We start from the raw sequence: 21015 nt of genomic DNA on the forward strand, positions 1-21015 counted from the left end.
GAAGTTGAGAATGCTGGCTGGAAATGACTCCTTAGTTACCGAATTTATCCTCGCTGGATTGACAGACCACCCAGAGCTCCAGCAACCGCTCTTTTACCTGTTTCTAATGATCTACATTGTCACCACGGTGGGCAACCTTGGCTTGATCATGCTTATTGGTCTAAATTCTCACCTGCACACCCCCATGTACTATTTCCTCTTCAACCTGTCCTTCATTGACCTCTGTTACGCTTCTGTGTTCACTCCCAAGATGCTGATAAACTTCGTGTCAAGGAAGAATATCATCTCCTATGTCGGGTGCATGACTCAGCTGTTTTTCTTTCTCTTTTTTGTCATCTCAGAATGCTACATGTTGACTTCAATGGCCTATGATCGCTATGTGGCCATCTGTAATCCATTACTTTATAAAGTCACCATGTCCCATCAGGCCTGTTCCATGCTAACTTTTGCTGCCTACATGATGGGATTTGCTGGAGCCAGCGCTCACACTGGGTGCATGCTCAGACTAACCTTCTGCAATGTTAACACCATCAACCATTACTTGTGTGACATCCTGCCTCTCCTCCAGCTCTCGTGCTCCAGCACCTATGTCAATGAAGTAGTAGTTCTCATTGTCGTGGGCATTAATATCACAGTACCCTGTTTTACTATCCTCGTTTCTTACATCTTCATCCTCACTAGCGTTCTTCATATCAAATCCACTCAAGGAAGATCAAAAGCTTTCAGCACCTGTAGCTCCCACGTCATTGCTATTTCTCTCTTTTTTGGGTCAGCAGCATCCATGTATCTTAACTATTCTTCTGGATCTAAGGACCTGGGAAAAATTTCTTCTGTTGTCTATACTAACGTGATACCCATGCTCAATCCCTTGATCTACAGTTTGCGGAACAAGGATATCAAAGTTACACTGAGGAAAGCCCTGTTTCAAATCCAGGGAAGAAACATGTTTTAATTAGAAGTGACAATCATGTAAAATATTTAAATTTAATTTGTATTGTTGTTTTTCAAAACCAGATTTTGTTTATAACCCTGTTGCATCGACTTATTATACCATGTGGTTTAATAGAGTTATTTCCTTACAGATGATTTTGTGTCTCATTTTTGCTTCCATATCTCTTGAATCTTGTACCATTTACTTAATAAATAAGAAAATGTTTATAAACGGAACAAATACGCTGACCTTTCTTTTTCATATTCATCCTTCGAGAAGCTGTAACTTTGTTAATAATAGAAACAGTACAAATTTCAAACCAAGCTGCAATTACTCTTTGGAAACACCAAAAAAAATCCTCGTTTTTAGATGGTTACATCATTAATTCCATAATAGCGTTTACAATGTATTACTGTTGTACTTAAAAGCTCCGACAGCCTTTGCTCTTGACACATTTGCTTGTGACTTGACTGATTCTATGTCCTTACCTTCCACACCGGTTTCATCAACCTCTTCCTCTTCACTCTCCTCTTGTACAGCTGGAGTCTGTGTGTTTTCTTCAAGGTTTGAGACAGCTTCACCTTGAACTTTAAATGTCTCAGCAGCTTCCAGCCGTTCTTGCTGAGATAAATCCTCAATCTTGGCTTCCCCAAAAACTATGCAGATATCTGAAGCTAGGCTCTTGTAGACATCCGGTTTTGTGATGACAAAAAGGATATTCTTAGATTTCCCAATAGTGACCCTATAACAACCCCTGTCCTCTGTCCAAGATCCAGTTTGAAGATAGCCTTCCGTATCTTTTTTCCCCTCTGGCACTGTTTTGCTTTACTGACTAGTTCTTCATGGATTTTAGCTGCTGCTGTTGCTGCCAGCTGGGCTTGTTGTGTGGTTGCCTGTGTGGAATACTGTTCCTTGAGCTCTGGTGCGGTTTTATCACTGTCAGATTCTGTTCCAGATCCTGTCTCAGCTTGGGGCTGTGGCAACTCCTGCTCTGTAGCAGGGATGGTTTGTGTGGCTTCATCTGATATTTTGTGCCAAGAATGTGGAACCAAGGTGGGGGAGAAAGTAATGCTGACCTTTTTCCCCCCATTATTCTTTCATACTCCTTCTGTCTCCTGGGCTAACTGTAATCTACACAAATATGGTGAATTTCATAAGGCACAGAAAGTTAAATTTACAGCTTGCTCACGTAAATACAGAAATGCCAAACACCGGAATATAATTTTGATTCTTATTAATATTATTGCCAGTATAGGCAATAGGATCCAGTGCAATGTCTTCATTGCAAACTGTCTTTACAGTTTAAACTGTAATGAAATCCCCCTGACCTTTTCACTTTGTTATATTTTTCTTACCAACTTTCTTTTTATATTCTGTCCTTTCTTGTTACCTTTGAGAATGGGTAAGTCTGTACCACCTGTTTTGAGCGCCTGGATTAACCCAGTTCATTAATATTGAAGAGAATATATATATATATATATATATATATATATATATATATATATATATATATAGTGTTTCCCTGAAAATAAGACCTAACTGGAAAATAAGCTTTAGCATGATTTTCAGGATGACGTCCCCTGAACATAAGCCCTAATGCGTCTTTTGGAGCAAAAATTAATATAAGACCCGGTCTTATTTTCAGGGAAATATGATTTATATATATATTTTTCCCCCCAGGGAAACATGAAAGGTACACATATATCTTTCATTACCAAAGATAGCATCACTAGAATCTGAGTAAAAGAATACTGCGTATGTATCTTAGAATTCTAATAAGGGGCTGGTGACTGGTTTATTAAAAAACTGGCTCAATTACCATCTAAATGATCACAAATATTTTTTTAAAAGAGCATGCAGTTCTTAATGTAGAGTTCATTTATCATTTAAAGGGAAACACTGCATGTTAAGTACAGAGGAACATGTTAGACATTGTTTTATTTATCTAATTGTTTAATTTATCTAATAAGATTTATCATGAAAAAAGTACATATTAATAATAATAAAGTATATTCCTGGCAACATTTTGTGAGCTTATTTAAACCTGTGTCTTAGTCCATTCAGGCTGCTATAGCAAAATAGCACACTCTCAGTGACTTACACAGCAGATATTTACTTCTCACAGTTTGGAGGCTGGCATTCCGAAATCAGGGTGCCAGCATGAATTGGTGAGGACTGTCTTCTGGGTTGTACACTTCTCATTGTATCCTCACGTGGTGGAAGGGGCTAGTAATCTCTCAGGAATGTTTTCCATAAGGCACTAACCCCATGCATAAGGATTCTATCCTCAGGACTTAAGCACCTGCTGACGCCCCACTTCCTAATATCAGCATCTTTAAGAGTTAGGATTTCAGCATTTAACCACAGCACCTTATCTCACTAATAAAATAATAAACATATTTAAAGTAGATGCTGTTTCCTATAATTTCCCTATTTCTCTCATACTTTTCCTGTTTTTATATTTAGAGTGTCAAATATATTTGGAGGACAAGAAGTACTTGTTGAATTGTGTTATATTCATTGAGTAACAACAGTGAACTTTATTGTTAATAATACTTAATAAATTATAATGATCAATAAATGCATTAGAAAAAACTTTGGGGTATAATTTCTTTTTGGAGTGTGAACTGCATGTGGCAGCCATAGAGAGTCATTGCTCACTTCCCTTCAAGATAAGTAGCTGTGGGGAGCATCATTGATGAAAAGTCTATAGCTGATACTCTAATAAATTAATCAAACCCAAGGAAGAGGTTGTGGGAACCTCTGTTTTAAAGCTAGTTGATTAGAAGTGCGGATAGGAACTTAGACTTGCAATTGGCGTTCTGAGTTGGAGAAGGTTTTTGGAACCTCCAATCTGTAGCCACTTGGTCCATAGTGGCTGGGCTTGCGCCTGGTGTCTGAAGTGTGTGTGTGTGTGTGTGTGTGTGTGTGTGTGTGTGTGTGTGTGTGTAAGGGGGCACTGCAGCCATGTAAGACTGAACCCTTCAAGTCTTGAATCTGATGCTGTCTCCAGGTAGATAGTGTCAGAATTGTGTTGAATTCTTGAAAAGCCTGTTGTTGTCTAAGAATTGTTTGTTGTTGTGGGGGACCACCCCCAGTTAGAACTGGGACCAGGAACTCAGTATGTCCCCATTCCCCATCCAATGCTAACAACCATTTTACTCTGTTTTCCATATGGCTTTTTTTAAACACCACAATAAGTGATAATGTACAGTACTATCTTTCTCTGTCTGACTTAGATCACTTAGCATGATGTACTGAAGTTCCAGCCATGGTGCTACAAATGTAGGTGCTGATAAGAATATGGTGCATTATCTATTTCTTCATTATTTACCATAATAAAAACACACACACACACACACAGAGGATGCCAAAAAAAATGTATACACAATTGAAGAATGGAAAAAAACTACTGAAATTGTAATACTCAATACATACCAATAACAAAAGATGAACACAAGTCATATGTGTACATTTTTTTGGCACCCCGGTTTATGGAGAAAGAGAGAGAGAGAGAGAGCCCAGAAGACATACAGGCAACAAACAAGAGATAAACTGACCAGTATAAGTTTAAGAAACATTTGTCTCTGCATATTCCACAACAAAGCCCAAAGACAGCAAATTGGTGTGGGGAACATTGGAACAATATTGGTTGTGTTTTCAGCACAACTTTCCGTAACAACAACACAATGTGGAGGGGAAGAGGGAGGGGAGATCGTTCATAGCCATTTAGTAAAGAACTCAAATTCCAGTGTATTGGTCACTGCAACACTGTGAATGAGTGAGTGAGTGAATATGTGTGTTTGAAGTGAGGTAAACGTGAATGACGAACTGTTTCAGGAAGTTTAAAAATCAATCCATCAGTCAATCAAGGATCACCAAGTTGTAGAACTTCCTTTGGCAGTTAAAAAACATGTGTGTGGGGGGGGGGGGGGACACACGATTCTCTTTTAAAGAGCTGATAGAGACCCTGTGATGTTAGCAGAGGCACAGATACATCGATCTATGGAACAAAGCACAGACCTAAGCAAATATGCCCACAGATCTGAAGATACAGGCCATTTCCAAGGTACCAGTTGATGTTACTGTCTGACCATCTCCTGTGCCATCTCCTGCTCACCTGAGCAGTGTGATTCTGCAAGGCTAAGATCAGGTCCATCCGGAGATGGAATAGTGCCCGAAGAAGGGAGACCAGTAGTTAGTCATTGGATAGAGCCTATAAAACGTGCTACAAACAACGTTGTTATTGGATTGAGGCTTGTTTACTAGTTGTTTAGTTGTGTATAACCAAGGTTGTTTTGGGATTCAGGCTTGCAAAACAAGTTGCTTACTAGTAGGGATTGGTAAGAGTGAAGTGAAAGTAAGCATGTTTAGGTGTAGAGCATATACATGAATGTAAACATATTTATATTTTTGTGTAAAACTTAGCATAACAAAATTGAGTGGTAAACACATTCACCAGAACAACTTCTGGTGATCACCTAAGAAGTAAACAAGTCCTGGCAAACATCTTCTGGTGATCACCTAAGAAGTAAACAAGTCCTGGCAAACATCTTCTGGTGATCACCTAAGAAGTAAACAAGTCCAAGGTAAAGAGAACAAAAGCAAAACTCCACAACAATGCCCTGAGTAGTCTGACTGGCACTCCAGCTAAGATATTCCGTGCAGTGCAAGCCACAATACTCCAGGAGTTCTTCCTTGCAGGACCAGGGACCTTCTCCATCTTGATTGAGTCTGTGACTTGGTTTGTTATTAAATTCTATTCTACTCTGTATAACCTTTAGTGCTTATCAGAGCATTGGCCTTTGGAGGGACATTCGTTCCCAAATAAAGCTGTGTTACTCACTCTATCTGAACCTGTGTGTCAGGACTTTCTTCCCCATTCGTGTCACAAGTACCACACAGGGACGTAGGGCTCTGCCGAGGGGTTAATGTCCCCTTGACTTTCAGGAAGAGACTGAAATGTAGTAACTGCTCTTCCAGATGCTTGTGAGAGTCATCCATCTAGCTTCAGGTATCTATCAGAGAGCGAATCTCTAAAGGAAATGAGGGAGAAGGAGAACAGCTGGATTTTTGTTTGTCGGTTGGATGAGTATTTCATGGTGGGGGGCGTGTTGGACTGTTTATTTATTTTCTGGACATAGTGAGAGAACTCTGAAAGTGGAGGTCATTAAAACCAGATTTGGTGAAGGGAAAAAAAAAGGAAGTTTGTTTCCACAAAGGGGTCGTGTGCTGAAAATTTATTTTTTTACTTACAGGTATGGATAACATACACGATTCTATACATGTTTATGTGACTCTACAGGAGGACTGTGGTACCCAATAATAAATGATTTTGTGCTGATAGAGAACACAGGATCAGAAGGATCGTTCATCATGTGGTTTTTATTAATGGAATTCATATCCAGCGATAGCAGGAAAAATAAACTTTTAGATCTTTTAATATTTTTAAAAGTATCACTTTTGTGGGCCCAATGACCAGCCTGGCCCACCGTTTATACATGCATTATCTTAAGCTGTTTCTTCCAGCTTTCATTTCCTGAGGCAAACTACTACGATCACTTTAGTAAAATACAACCAAGGTCGATAAACACTGAGGTGTGATCAACAAATATGGTGAATGCTGCTGTCGAGTGCCATCCAATGGAAAAGCGGGGCTCTTCAGTACGGGAAGCCGCATTGAGCCTTAGTAACAGTGTGTGACAAGTTTCAACTTGATGGGTGCAGTCAGTCAGGTGTGAGCTACAGTTGAGAGAACATGTATTTTAAAGTATGCTGTAAATCATAGATCATGAGGAATGTATTAACATGAAATGGGCAAACTGTTTCATCCTCCATCATGATGATGCTCTGTGTTACACATCACTTCTGGTATGGTAATTTCTGTCAAATAAAAACATTATGTTGTGTCCTCATCCACCTTATTCACTGGATCTGGCACTGTGCAACTTCTGGCTCTTCCCCAAAGTCAAAATGATTCAGGCCATTGAGGTAGCCATGACAGCACAATTAAAAACACTCACAAAAGAGGACTTCCAGAACTGCTTCAGAAAGTGGCAAAAACAATAAGTATGTTCGAAGCAAAGGAGAGTATTTTGAGGGGTACTAATAGCAATGTGTCTTTTAGTGTAACATATATTTTTTTAAAAATTTAAACATTCACTGTATTTTTTGTTCACACCTAGTATTTTTTTTCTGGCCTACACATAAGCCACGCTGCAAACCCTCCATCTTGCTTTTTGCTTGAGGTGGTCTAACTGCTTAGGGATCAACTCACATGGCTTCCAATGATCCACCTAAGGAAGACTTTTAGAGACTGACACCAACCTCCTGAATAGAAGGGAGGGAATCTTAACATCTCTAGGGACAATTCAAAAAAAAAAAAAAATTTGACATGCCTCTGTCTGTTTGGAGTCTAGTGAAATAAATGTATAGACCACAGAGAATATGGGGAGGGGAGCACTGCAGTCAGAGTAGGAGATACAATGATGAGGTTGGCAGTCATGGATTTGAGAGGTATTTGGACAGTGAGGGGTCCACTGCCAGCACTCAACTATGGGTTGGATATAGGAGGAGAGGGAGAAAAAAGGGCCAGGAATGACTGCTAGTTTTCTGGTTTCACATCTGGATGGATGGTGGCCCCACTCATTGAGGTGGAAGACACTAAGAGGACTCATTTTATGAAAAAGTTCACGAGTTCACCTTGACGTATTGGATTTGAGCTGCCTTTGAGACACCTATGGGGAGATACACAGTAGAGAGATGGAGAGGTCTGGTCTGGAGGAACATGTGCATGATTTCTGGGGGTGGTAATGACAGCTGCAGCAGTGGAGGAGATTGCCTGGCAAGTGTGCAGAACGAGAAGAGAGAGACCCCCACCACAATATACTCCAACCTTCCCAAATACTAGTCAGCAAAAAGCTTGAGAAGAGCCAAGGATGAAGTTGCCAGAGAGTTAGGAGGAGCGTCAAGAGAGGACTGGAAACCAAGAGGAGAGACTCTATCCAGAACACAGTGTCACATCTAACCCCATGTGCATGTGTGTGTGTGCGATGCCACAGAAACTTTTCTAACCACATCAACAAATGGGAATTCCAATATACATGGCCCAAACATGGCCTAATTTTGAAAATCGGTGAATAACAAATTAGAAACTACGTCCAAAATTCTAGTATTGGAACCCAGAAAGAGATTTCATTTTATCTGACCTAAAATTTTTCTACAGCTTGATCTCTGACCGTCTGCATTCAGTCAGCCGCTCCTTTCCTCTCACATTCTTTCCCCAAGCCCCTGCCATCTTGCTTCCACCTAATCTCTTCGGTAAATGTGCTCCTGCCAAAGTCACCATGGGCATCTTTTTTTTTTTTTTTTTTAATTTATCGGGGTGACAATTGTTAGTAAAATTACATAGATTTCAGGTGTACAATTCTGTATTACATCATCTATAAATCCCATTGTGTGTTCACCACCCAGAGTCAGTTCTCCTTCCATCACCATATATTTGATCCCCCTTACCCTCATCTCCCACCCCCCACCCCCCCTTACCCTCTGGTAACCACTAAACTATTGTCTGTGTCTATGAGTTTTTGTTTCTCATTTGTTTGTCTTGTTCTTTTGTTGTTTTATATACCACATATTAGTGAAATCACATGGTTCTCTGCTTTTTCTGTCTGACTTATTTCGCTCAGCATTACACTCTCAAGATCCATCCACGTTGTCACAAATGTTCCTATGTCATCTTTTCTTACCGCCGAATAGTATTCCATTGTGTATATATACCACAACTTCTTTATCCATTCATCTATCAAAGAACATTTTCGTTGTTTCCATGTCTTGGCCACCGTAAATAAAGCTGCAATGAACATTGGAGCACACGTGTCTTTATGTATAAATGTTTTCAGATTTTTTGGGTAGATACCCAGGAGAGGGATTGCTGGGTCATACGGTAATTCTATTCGTAATTTTTTGAGGAACCTCCACACTGCCTTCCATAACAGCTTAAAAAAAAAAGCCATATGGAAAACACAGAGTAAAATGGTTGTTAGCATTGGATGGGGAATGGGGACATACTGAGTTTCTGGTCCCAGTTCTAACTAGAGGTGGTCCCCCACAACAACAAACAATTCTTAGACAGCAACAGGCTTTCCAAGAATTCAATACAATTCTGACACTACCTACCTGGAGACAGCATCAGATTCAAGACTTTAAGGGTTCAGTCTTACATGGCTGCAGTGCCCCCTTACACACACACACACACACACACACACACACACACACACACACACTTCAGATACCAGGCGCAAGCCCAGGATCTTTGTTCTGTGGACCAAATGGCTACAGATTGGAGGTTCCAAAAACCTTCTCCAACTCAGAACGCCAATTGCAAGTCTAAGTTCCTATCCACACTTCTAATCAACTAGCTTTAAAACAGAAGTTCCCACAACCTCTTCTTTGGGTTTGATTAATTTGTTAGAGTATCAGCTATAGACTTTTCATCAGTGATGCTCCCCACAGCTACTTCTCTTGAAGGGAAGTGAGCAACGACTCTCTATGGCTACCACATGCAGTCCACACTCCAAAAAGAAATTATACCCCAAAGTTTTTTCTAATGTATTTATTTATTATTGTAGCTTATTAAGTATTATTAACAATAACATTTCCTGTTGTTATTCAATGAAGATAACACAATTCAATAAATGTTTCTTGTATTCCAAAAATATCTGACATTCTAAATATAAAAACAGGAAAAGCATTAAAGAAATAGGGAAATTACAGGAAACAGCTTCTACTTTAAATATGTTTATTATCTTATTAGTGAGATAAGGTGCTGTGGTTAAATGCTGAAATCCTAACTCTTAAAGATGCTGATATTAGAAAGTGGGGCCTCAGTAGGTGCTTAAGTCCTGAGGATAGAATCCTTATGCATGGGATTAGTGCCTTATGGAAAACATTCCTGAGAGATTACTAGCCCTTTCACCACGTGAAGATATAATGAGAAGTGTACAACCCAGAAGACAGTCATCACCAATTCATGCTGGCACCCTGATTTTGGAATGCCAGCCTCCAAACTGTGAGACATAAATTTCTGTTGTTTAATAGTCACTGAGAGTCTATTTTTGTGTATTGTTATAGCAGCCTGAATGGACTAAGACACAGGTTTAAACAAGCTCACAAAATGTTGCCAGGAATATAGTTGTTTATTATTATTGTTATTATTATTATTATTATTTTTGTTATTTAGAGAATACTTCATTAGTTTCTGTAATCAAACCCATGTAGATAAGACCTTACATATTTAATACAGTGCATTACCCCTGTACAAATGGAAAAAATTATGTTTAACGTTTCTAGACCAATATGGCTGTTAATTTCTGAATAATGCCAACCCAACACAGTACAACTGGGATATTTTTTCCAAAGTTGACAGCACAGCTAAAGTTTCCAAAAATTCAAATTTTATATATATATATAAAATATCTATATCTATATCTATATCTATACATACCAAAAGTAGTATTTTATGCATCAATAGCAGCAACAGTTTTTCCATGTTCTGCAGTTATCTGGACAAAATTATAGAGCCATCTGGCACACTCCATTAAAAAACAAAAAAAGGTAGAAAACAAAACCCCAGAAAACAGCAAAGTTCTGTTACTGTTGTGGTACCTGGCACCATTATTTTCCTTTTTAATTAGCTTCTCAGTCATCATCTGGAAAGAAAACATTCTAGAATAACGTCATTAAAACAGCTCTGATAAAGCACGGTCAGATCACTACTACGTATCCTAAAGCAGGTATAAGATATTTTACTCTCACAGAGTATGATACAGTACTGTCCTACATCTGTAATACGGAGGCTACAATTCAAAGGCATTATTTCAGACTTGATTCTATTTTTTTCAGTGGAGGGCCCAAAGGATGGTACCAAACAGCTCTGGTAAAGAAATGTACCTTCTTAGATATGATTTCCTTTCTCCGTGGCACAGTTCTGGGTACTCATTGCTCTTCATGAATATCAGCTAAATATTATTATTAATATGTACTTTTTTCATGATAAATCTTATTACATAAGTAAAACAATGAGATAAATAAAACAATGTCTAACCTGTTCCTCTGTACTTAACATGTAATATTTCCCTTTAAGTGATAAATGAACTCTACATTAAGAGCTACATGCTCTTCTAAAAAATATTTGATGTCATTTAAATGGCAGTTGATCCAGTTTTTTTAATAAACCAGTTACCAGCCCCTTGTTAGAATCCTAAGATACATATGCAATATTCTTTTAATCATACTCTACTGATGCTATCTATGGTAATGAAAGGTGGATTTATATATATACATTCTCTTCAATATTAAATGAACTAGGTTGATAAAGCCTCTCAAAAACAGGTAGTAGAGGGGCAGCCGGATGGCTCAGTTGGTTAGAGTGTAGGCTCTGAACAACAGGGTTGCAGTTTGATTCCCACATGGGCCAGTGAGCTGCGCCCTCCACAACTAGTTTGAGGGACAACAACTTGGAGCTGATGGACCCTGAAGAAACACACTGTTCCCCAATATTTCCCCAATTTAAAAAAATCAGGTGGTAGAGATTTAGCCATTCTCAAAGGGAACAAGAAAGGACAGAATATAAAAAGAAAGTTGGTAAGAAAAATACAACCAAGTGAAAAGATCAGGGGGATTTCATTACACTTTAAACTATGAAGACAGTTTGTAATGAAGACATTGCACTGGATCCTATTGCCTATACTGGCAATAATATTAATAAGAATCAAAATGTTATTCCGGTGTTTGGCATTTCTGTGTTTACGTGAGCAAGCTGTAAATTTAACTCTCTGTGCCTTATGAAATTCACCATATTTGTCTAGATTAGGGTTAGCCCAGGAGACAGAAGGAGTATGAAAGAATAATGGGGGGAAAAGGTCAGCATTACTTTCTGCCCCCATCTTGCTTCCACATTCTTGGCACAAAATGCCAGATGAAGCCACACAACTGTCCCTGCTATAGAGCAGGAGTTGCCACATCCCCAGGCTGAGACAGGATCTGGAACAGAATCTGACAGTGATAAAACCGCACCAGAGCTCGAGGAACAGGATTCCACACAGGCAACCACACAACAAGCCCAGCTGGCAGCAACAGCAGCAGCTAAAATCCATGAAGAACTAGTCAGTAAAGCAAAACAGAGCCAGAGGGATAAAAAGACAGGGAAGGCTATGTCCAAACTGGGTCTTGGACAGATGACAGGGGTTGTTATAGGGTCGCTATCGGGAAATCTAAGAATATCCTTTTTGTCATCACAAAACTGGATGTCTACAAGAGCCTAGCTTCAGATACTGGCATAGTTTTTGGAGAAGCCAAGATCGAGGATTTAACTCAGCAAGAACGCCTGGCAGCTGCTGAGAAATTTAAAGTTCAAGGTGAAGCTGTCTCAAACCTTGAAGAAAACACACAGACTCCAGCTGTACAAGAGGAGAGTGAAGAGGAAGAGGTTGATGAAACCGGTGTGGAAGGTAAGGACATAGAATCAGTCAAGTCACAAGCAAATGTGTTGAGAGCGAGCGGTGAAGAACAACAGTAATATATGGTAAACGCTATTATGGAATATATGATGTAACCATCTGAAACCAAGGACGATTTTTGGGTTTCAAAAGGGTAATTGCAGGTGTGTTTGAAATTTTTACTGTTTCTTTCATTAACAAAGTTACATTAACTTGAGGGATAAATATCGGAAAAAGTTCAGCATATTTGTTTCATTTATAAATATTTTCTTATTTATTAAGTAAATGGTACAGGTTCAAGAGATATGGAGGCAAAAATGAGACAAGATTAGCTGTAAGGAAATAACTCTATTAAACCACATAATACAATAAGTTGGAGCAACATGGTTATAAACAAAATCTGGTTTTGAAAAACAACAATACAAATTAAATTTTAAAATGTTACATGATTGTCACTTCTAATTAAAACATGTTTCTTCCCTGGATTTGAAACAGGGCTTTCCTCAGTGTAACTTTGATATCCTTGTTCCGCAAACTGTAGATCAAGGGATTGAGCATGGGTATCACGTTAGTATAGACAACAGAAGAAATTTTTCCCAGGTCCTTAGATCCAGAAGAATAGTTAAGATACATAAATGCTGCTGACCCAAAAAAGAGAGAAATAGCAATGACGTGGGAGCTACAGGTGCTGAAAGCTTTTGATCTTCCTTGAGTGGATTTGATATGAAGAACGCTAGTGAGGATGAAGATGTAAGAAACGAGGATAGTAAAACAGGGTACTGTGATATTAATGCCCACGACAATGAGAACTACTACTTCATTGACATAGGTGCTGGAGCACGAGAGCTGGAGGAGAGGCAGGATGTCACACAAGTAATGGTTGATGGTGTTAACATTGCAGAAGGTTAGTCTGAGCATGCACCCAGTGTGAGCGCTGGCTCCAGCAAATCCCATCATGTAGGCAGCAAAAGTTAGCGTGGAACAGGCCTGATGGGACATGGTGACTTTATAAAGTAATGGCTTACAGATGGCCACATAGCGATCATAGGCCATTGAAGTCAACATGTAGCATTCTGAGATGACAAAAAAGAGAAAGAAAAACAGCTGAGTCATGCACCCGACATAGGAGATGATATTCTTCCTTGACACGAAGTTTATCAGCATCTTGGGGGTGAACACAGAAGCGTAACAGAGGTCAATGAAGGACAGGTTGAAGAGGAAATAGTACATGGGGGTGTGCAGGTGAGAATTTAGACCAATAAGCACGATCAAGCCAAGGTTGCCCACCGTGGTGACAATGTAGATCATTAGAAACAGGTAAAAGAGCGGTTGCTGGAGCTCTGGGTGGTCTGTCAATCCAGCGAGGATAAATTCGGTAACTAAGGAGTCATTTCCAGCCAGCATTCTCAACTTCGGAAACCTGTGAAAACAAATGAAAATTCCATTCATAGTGAAACCAGCTCTCTCTTTACAAACTCTTTCATGAGAAGGAGACAGACTGGCTGAAATCAACTAAGACCCTCCTAAGTGTCTGAATGTACTGCCACACACATCCCTCAATATTTACAGCACTCTGTCTTCTGTGTGCATGGGAACAAACAGCTATACCGTCTTTACTAGAAGATAAAAGAAGGGAGTAGCTGATGACCTTCTGTAGTGGGGATGTATCCCCACCTCTCCCTCTCATTCATCTGAAACTACACTCTATGTCCTACTTATGTTTGCCGTGCCCTACTAGATGCCTCAGTCCCCTGTTATGACCATCAAGAAAGAAGAATTCCTCCAGGGCTGTGACCATATGGGTATTCTGTGTCCTAGAAGGAAGTCTCTCATGGTCTATAGGCTTCCCAGATACTTTCCTACTGGAATCCATGAAGTTTGTAATTGATAACAGGTATTGAGGAGACTTGGTAACTTATAGTTTGATAATTAATTGTACACTCTCATGTTTCTACACATTTTCCTCCTCGGTTCCATCCTAGCTGGATGGAGAAGGAAGAAAGGAAGGTGAATATGCTCCCCTTGGTTTTGTAGGAGAGCATGAAAGAGAAACATAATTACGCTGATGAAATTAGCTGTAAAGTTTGTAAAAATGTATCAATATGTATACACATAACATGTACTTCTTCTATATATATAGTGTATTTGAATTCAATTTTTTTCTTAAGAAAGAGAAAAGTCTCTTCTACCTCTGATGTTGCTGTAATTTGAATGCATCACTTGGAACCGCTATAGCGTGTGCTCCCCGACTGAGGTGAACCCCACACAGAGAAGGTATGCTGAGAATATGCTGGCAGTGCTCCACGGTTCCCTAGCTTGAGTTTCTTATTATTCAACATAAATATGTTCCCGCATTTTGCAGCAACAGAGACAGTGAGAAAAAAAATAGACACCTGATTAACTCATTCTCCTTCCATTAGCAGAACTCAGTGCTGACCCTTTATACATGTTTCACCTCCACTGTCCCTGAAGAAAAGCTGGCTTTTCCAGTAACCAAGCTGAGCCGATGTAGTCATAGAATCTTCTTCTCCCAGCAAAAGTGTCACAGCATAGATTTCAACGTCTGAATGTTCCAAGGGTCATTCTGAGGTGTAGGTCAAACTTCCAGTTGTACATTTACAAAGAGAGTGTGAAAGGAAACCACAACCGACATCCGAGCCACCATGTCAGAGAATATCTGGCATTTGCTTAAGGCTTATATTCTGTCAGACCCGACGAGAAATCCAGGCATAGGTCTCCCCTAGGACATCCCCATCATGACAAGCTCTTCAGGGAAGAAACTGGTGCCTGTGCTTATACTTTAATTGTGATAGTAAATGATAATTTCCCATCAGAGATTATACAGTTCCAGGGCATAGGAGACAGAATTCTCTGTTGTCCTCTAAAAAGATGCAAATAATTATTATTGAAAATTTCACTAATTATAATTCTAGGTAACGTACTAGTTTTAAGGATTTTGGTTCATGAGGATTTATGAACCTCAGAGTAAAGTTTATTTATTATGCCCTTTTTAAATAGGTGAGATCCTTAAATAATCAGTGTTTATGAAAATTTTATAGAGACCAACAAAAGGATCTTTTTAATTCATTTCAAAGATTATTGTTTAATAATATGTTATTTAATATAAGAATGATCCATTATTTAATAGAAATTTAATTACCTTGTGTTCTTCTAATTCAGCTTGTCTTTGCTTTTAATAGGTTAAAATCAAATCTATAATAAAAATTACTGTTCATAGGCTTCCACTTCAAGAAAGTACAACTGTAGTATTCCCACGTATGTATTAACTTATGATCATGCCTCAGAGAAGGCATCTGGTTTTTTTTTAACATTTTAAATTATTATAGGTTCACAGGAAATTGCTAAAATAATGCATAGATTCTCTTGAAGTTCATCCGCTTCCTACCATGGTGACATCTTTCACAACTGTAGTACAAATAGCAAAGCCTAGATATTGACATTGGTATAATAATCTTAACTAGACTAGAGGAATACAGATGTTACTCAGCTTTCATCAGTTTACATGCACTGTGTGTTTGTGTCGTGTGTGTGTGTGTGTGTGTGTGTGGGTGTGTGTGTGTGTGTAGATCTATGCAATTTGATCCCCTGTGTGGATTCACGTAACCACTATCACAGTGAAGACACAGACCTGCTCCACCATGGTAAATGAATTCCCCAGTATTACCCCTTGGTAGTCACCGCCATCCCCTTCCACCTTCATCTCTGTCTTCTGGCAACCACTACTAGCCTTTTCTCCATCTCTATAATTGAGTTATTTAGAGGGCAATAAATGAAATCATGCAATATATAACTTCTGAGATCCTCTTTTTCCACAAAGTATGTTGCCCTTAAGTCCATCCAAATTTTTACACTTGTCAATGGTGTGTTCCTTTAATTGCTAAGTAGTATTCCTTTTTTCATAACACCAATTTATTCAACGTCTGTAGGAATTAAAAATTACTGGGTGCTTGTATTGACACAAACCTAAATTTAGTTAATGGAAAATGTGTCAGAGGCAGAGCCTAGAAGATCACAGTTGAAACTGGTTCTTCTTGCAATTTTCTTTTATTAATCAATTTCATTGTAGTATGATTTGCCCACCTTAAAATGCAGCCATTTTAAGATGACTGCTCAATGATTTTCAAAACATAATGCAGTTGTATAACCATCACCATAATCAAGTTATACAGCATTTCCATCACCCCAAAAGTTCCCTTACAATCCTTTGCAACCCATACTCTGTCCTGTTTTTAATCACGAAAGAATGTTGAAATTTGTCAGATGCTTTTTCTGTATCTCTTGATATGATAATATGATTTTTTTTCTTGCGTTCTATTAATCTGCTGTATCATATTTATTGGTTGGTGTTTGTTAAACAATCTTTTCATCCCACTGATAAATCCCACTTGATCACAGTATATGATCCTTTAATGTGCTGTTGAATTCAGTTTGCTAGAATTTTGTGGAGAGTTTTTGCATTTCTAGTCGTCAGAGACATTGGCCTGTAGTTTTCTTCCCTTGTAGTGGTCCTACCTGAAAAGAGAGTGAGGGTAATTCTGGTCTCGTAAAATGTATTTGAGAGTGTTTCCTGTCTTCAGGTTTTGGAAGAGTTTAAGAAGTTTTGGTATTAATTCTTTCTTAAATGTTTGGTAGAATTCACCAGTGAAACCATCTGGATTTGGGGTTTGCTTTGGTGGGAGGTTTTTCATAATTGATTCAATCTCCTTACTCGTTATTGGTTTGTTCAGATTTTCATTTTCTTCACAATTCAGTCTTGGTAGGTTCTATGTTTCTAGGAATTTATCCATTTCTTCTAGGTTTTCCAGTTTGTTGGGGTATAATTGTCCATAATAGCTTCTTATGATCTTTTGTTTTTCTGTGATGTCAGGTGTAACGTCTCCTCTTCATCATTACATCATCATCGTTATATCATTACCTTCTTCAGCTCTTGTGACAACTGTTGAGTTAAAGTCTAGTTTATCTGATGCAAGTATAGTTATCTCTGCTGGGTTTTGGTTTACACTTACATGGAGTATCTTTTCCCTTCCCTTTGCTTTCAGTCTTTGTGCACCCTTGAGGTTGAAGTAAGTCTGGTGTAGGCAGCATATAGTTGGCCTTTTTCTTTTTTTATCCATTCAGCCACTGTATGCCTTTGGATTTGAGCATTTAAAGCATTTACATTTAAAGTAATTATTGACAGGTAAGACTTAATAATGCCATTTTAACTCCTTTCTCCTGTTTTGTAGCACCTTGTTCTTTTTTCCTCTTTTGCTGACTTTCTTTGTGAAATGATAATTTTGCATGGTGGTATGCTTTGATTCCCATCTCTTTATCTCTTTGTAGCTACTGTAGGCTTTTACTTTGTGGTGGCCATAAGACTTACATAAAATATCTTACAGATGCAACATTCTATTTAAGATGTTAACTTTGATCACACACAAAAAAATCTACACTCTTACTCCCTCCTCACTACATCTATACAAACACACACACAGGGGATGCCAAAAAATGTATACACATTTTAAGAAAGGAAAAAACGGTATTAAAATTACACTGATGGTAACCACTTTGAGCACCTCTTGCAGAAGTCAAACATGACTTGTATTCATCTTTTGTTATTGGTATATATTGAGTATTACAATTTTAATACAGTTTTTACCTTTCTTCAAATGTGAATGCATTTTTTTTGGCTCTCTCTCTTTCTGTCTCTCTGTCTCAGCCTCTCTCTCTCTCTCTCTCTCTCTCTCTCTCTCTATATATATATATATATATATATATATATGTGTGTGTGTGTGTGTGTGTGTGTGTGTGTGTGTGTGTATAAATTATATTTTTATTGTTTTGTTTCTTTTTAAATTTATTTCTTAGTTTCAGGTGTACAAAACAAGATAATGGTTAGACATTTACACACCTCACATAGTGATAACCCTAAGAAGTTTACAACCCATCTGATACCGTACATATAGCTATTACAATATCATTGACTATACTCCTTATGCTGTATTTTACATCCTGCGACTAAATATATATATTTTAATTATAGTTGACATTGAATATTATTTTATATTAGTTTCAGGTGTACAGTCCAATAGTTAGGCATTTGTATAATTTATGAAGTGATCCTCCTGATAAGTCTAGTACACATTTGACACCATACATAGTTTTTATATTGATTATACGAGGTCTGACAATTAAGTTCACAAACTTGTAGCAACGATGTTACTAACCTTTTCTGCTATCAGAGGGATTGTTCACCATGAATTTGTCCCAACTGGACAAACAGTTAACCAAGTTTACTATTTGGAAGTGCTGAAAAGGCTGCATGAAGAAGTTAGATGACCTGAACTTTGCACCAACAATTCATGGCTCTTGAATCACGACAATGCACCAGCTCACATGGCACTGTCTGTGAGGGAGTTTTTAGCCAGTAAACAAACAACTGTATTGGAACACCCTCCCTATTCACCTGATCTGGCCACCAATGACTTCTTTCTTTACCCGAAGATAAAGGAAATATTGACAGGAAGACATTTTGGTGACATTCAGGACATCAAGGATAATAACGGTGACAGCTCTGATGGCCATTCCAGAAAAAGAGTCCCAAAATTGCTTTGAAGGGTGGACTGGGTGGACACATCAATGCATAGCTTCCCAAGGGGAGTATTTCAAAAGGTGACCATAGTGATATTCAGCAAAGAGGTATGTAGCACTTTTTCTAGGATGAGCTCGCAAACTTAGTTGTCCAACCTTATAATACTGAGGTTAAAGTTTAGGCTCCAGTCCATATTGAAATTCCAAACCAGACAGCTTCCCCAGGAATCACAGAAAACGTAAACAAGGTGAAATGTTCGTGAAGCAGTGGCCTGGCCAGAAACATCTAGAACAAGAGACACTGCTTAGACATACACAAATGCTCTGTAGCCTGGTCGTTGCCGACTTTTCACCCCCACGCAGTGCCCGAGAGCCCAACCATCACTGTCCTGACACCACAGGGCAAAAGCCACTAATCAGCTAGCAAGGGAGATGAGGGAGGCCGCTGTGAGGAAGGTGAGTGTCCAGGGTTGCAGGGAGGACATTTCAGCCCACATTCAGGGGGTGGGGGTGGGGGGCTGACAAAGCAAGGATGTAGGGGTAGGGAGGGGCCAGGCATTAGGGCTAGAGCAATAAGAAGGCACTGAAAGATTTTGAATCATGTGTGACTCAGCAGATTTGTTTTGAAAAGTTCATTCTGGAATAAAAACATGCCCTTGACTCTTAATCTTTGAGACAGTGCCTCAGGAATAAGACCTTTTCTTCTAAAGATCTGACTACTATTGGTTTTATGTTGTGGTGCTTAAACCGATCAATACGTAATCTGATATTAACATAACATGAAACCACATGTAATATATTAAAGTATTATAACAGCAGAAGCATCTTAGGAACATTTCCCCAAACTCTTCTTTAGCTTTTTGAAAGAGACCTGTTGCTTTAGTTAAAGATACATTGATTTTTCAGGGGCTTAAATGTCACGGAGGAAACCGGTCTTCAAGGCAATTTCTAAATTTTACCTCCTTTGTGGCATTTTTCTGGATCTACCTGGTCAGTGACGATGATCCTCTCAGAGGCAGATCTATGGTCAAACGACTGAAGCTTAGATGTCCGTCAATCCCTTCTGATGTCCATATAGTCATGGTTCCCTAAAACTTTCAAGACTATTTTAACTGCAAACAATTAAGAGCGCTGGGACTGGCCAGTGGCACTTTGGGATCCAGAAGAGGAGCAGGCAAGTTGGGGGCACATGTTCTTTGAGTTCAATGGTGGTATATTTAGGCGGTTTGCTGTCCCTGGTGTGCATATCTAAGGCACTGTTAGATGTTGGAATGGCATTGGAGTGGCTTCCAGGATGCTCCTGTGATGCACTGTCCCCACTCAGCCAGCAGCGTGACAGTAAGGTACAAGGCCAGAGTCCACTGCAGCATGTGGTGACCTAGGTGCTGTGACAGGCAGTTCCCACAGGGCTCCCAAGTTCCCTTACACCTGGTTTTCCGCCCTGTGTAATCTCCTCCTCTGGTCAGGTGGGGCCTAGGGGCTCCCTCCTACCGGTAAGTGATGACATGTCACTTCTGTGATTAGGTTACAAGAGATGTGGCTAGCATCTTTTTGCTAGCACGTTCTCTCTTGCCCTCTTGCTTACTCCCTCTGATGAAGCCCATTGCCATGTTGTGAGATGCTTGTTCGAGAGGCCTGTGAGGAAAGGAACATTTTTCATAGAAAGTTTGTGAAATAGAATTTGTAGGATTCCTGTGTGTGTAGCCACAAATCTATAAAAACAAAACAAACAAACAAACAAAAAAAACCAAAAAAACAGCAAATACATATTCTATATCTGACATATAAATAAAACTTGATGGAGGTTTTCTAAAATTTTCCTACACAATTTTAGGGGTAAATGTATTATCGAGGCATTTCAGGGAATTAATAAAAAAAAAATCTATGATTTCTGAATTTTGTGATGCTTGAGATATATGGCAACTTTTTAAAGTTTGTACTTTGTTATTGATTTTCTCATTTTAAATATTCATTTTCTCATTTAATTTTGTACTT

The 21015-nt window shown here is 38.9% G+C and overlaps 2 protein-coding genes and 2 pseudogenes across 2 annotated transcripts; 2 read left to right on the plus strand and 2 right to left on the minus strand.

The window, feature by feature from the left end:
* Positions 1-952, plus strand: OR8B3 (olfactory receptor family 8 subfamily B member 3). The gene has a single exon (XM_074321405.1). It carries the CDS (start codon positions 11-13, stop codon positions 950-952), a length of 942 nt encoding a protein of 313 aa, XP_074177506.1. The 5' UTR covers positions 1-10.
* A 352-nt stretch (positions 953-1304) lies between these two features.
* On the minus strand, positions 1305-5090 carry LOC109433870 (nascent polypeptide-associated complex subunit alpha; annotated as a pseudogene).
* A 6812-nt stretch (positions 5091-11902) lies between these two features.
* Positions 11903-12509, plus strand: LOC141569265 (nascent polypeptide-associated complex subunit alpha pseudogene; annotated as a pseudogene).
* Positions 12510-12891: 382 nt separating this feature from the next.
* On the minus strand, positions 12892-13833 carry LOC141569186 (olfactory receptor 8B3-like). Its single transcript, XM_074321438.1, has one exon. The coding sequence runs from the start codon at positions 13831-13833 to the stop codon at positions 12892-12894; it is 942 nt and encodes a 313-aa protein (XP_074177539.1).
* Between the last annotated feature and the right edge of the window lie 7182 nt (positions 13834-21015).

The sequence above is a fragment of the Rhinolophus sinicus genome, linkage group LG16, assembly GCF_036562045.2.
Source record: "Rhinolophus sinicus isolate RSC01 linkage group LG16, ASM3656204v1, whole genome shotgun sequence".
NCBI classification, from domain to species: Eukaryota; Metazoa; Chordata; class Mammalia; order Chiroptera; family Rhinolophidae; genus Rhinolophus; species Rhinolophus sinicus.

Excerpts from the sequence above, each read along its gene's own strand:
- OR8B3 (XM_074321405.1), top strand. The coding sequence starts at position 11 with ATGCTGGCTGGAAATGACTCCTTAGTTACCGAATTTATCCTCGCTGGA.
- LOC141569186 (XM_074321438.1), bottom strand. The coding sequence starts at position 13,833 with ATGCTGGCTGGAAATGACTCCTTAGTTACCGAATTTATCCTCGCTGGA.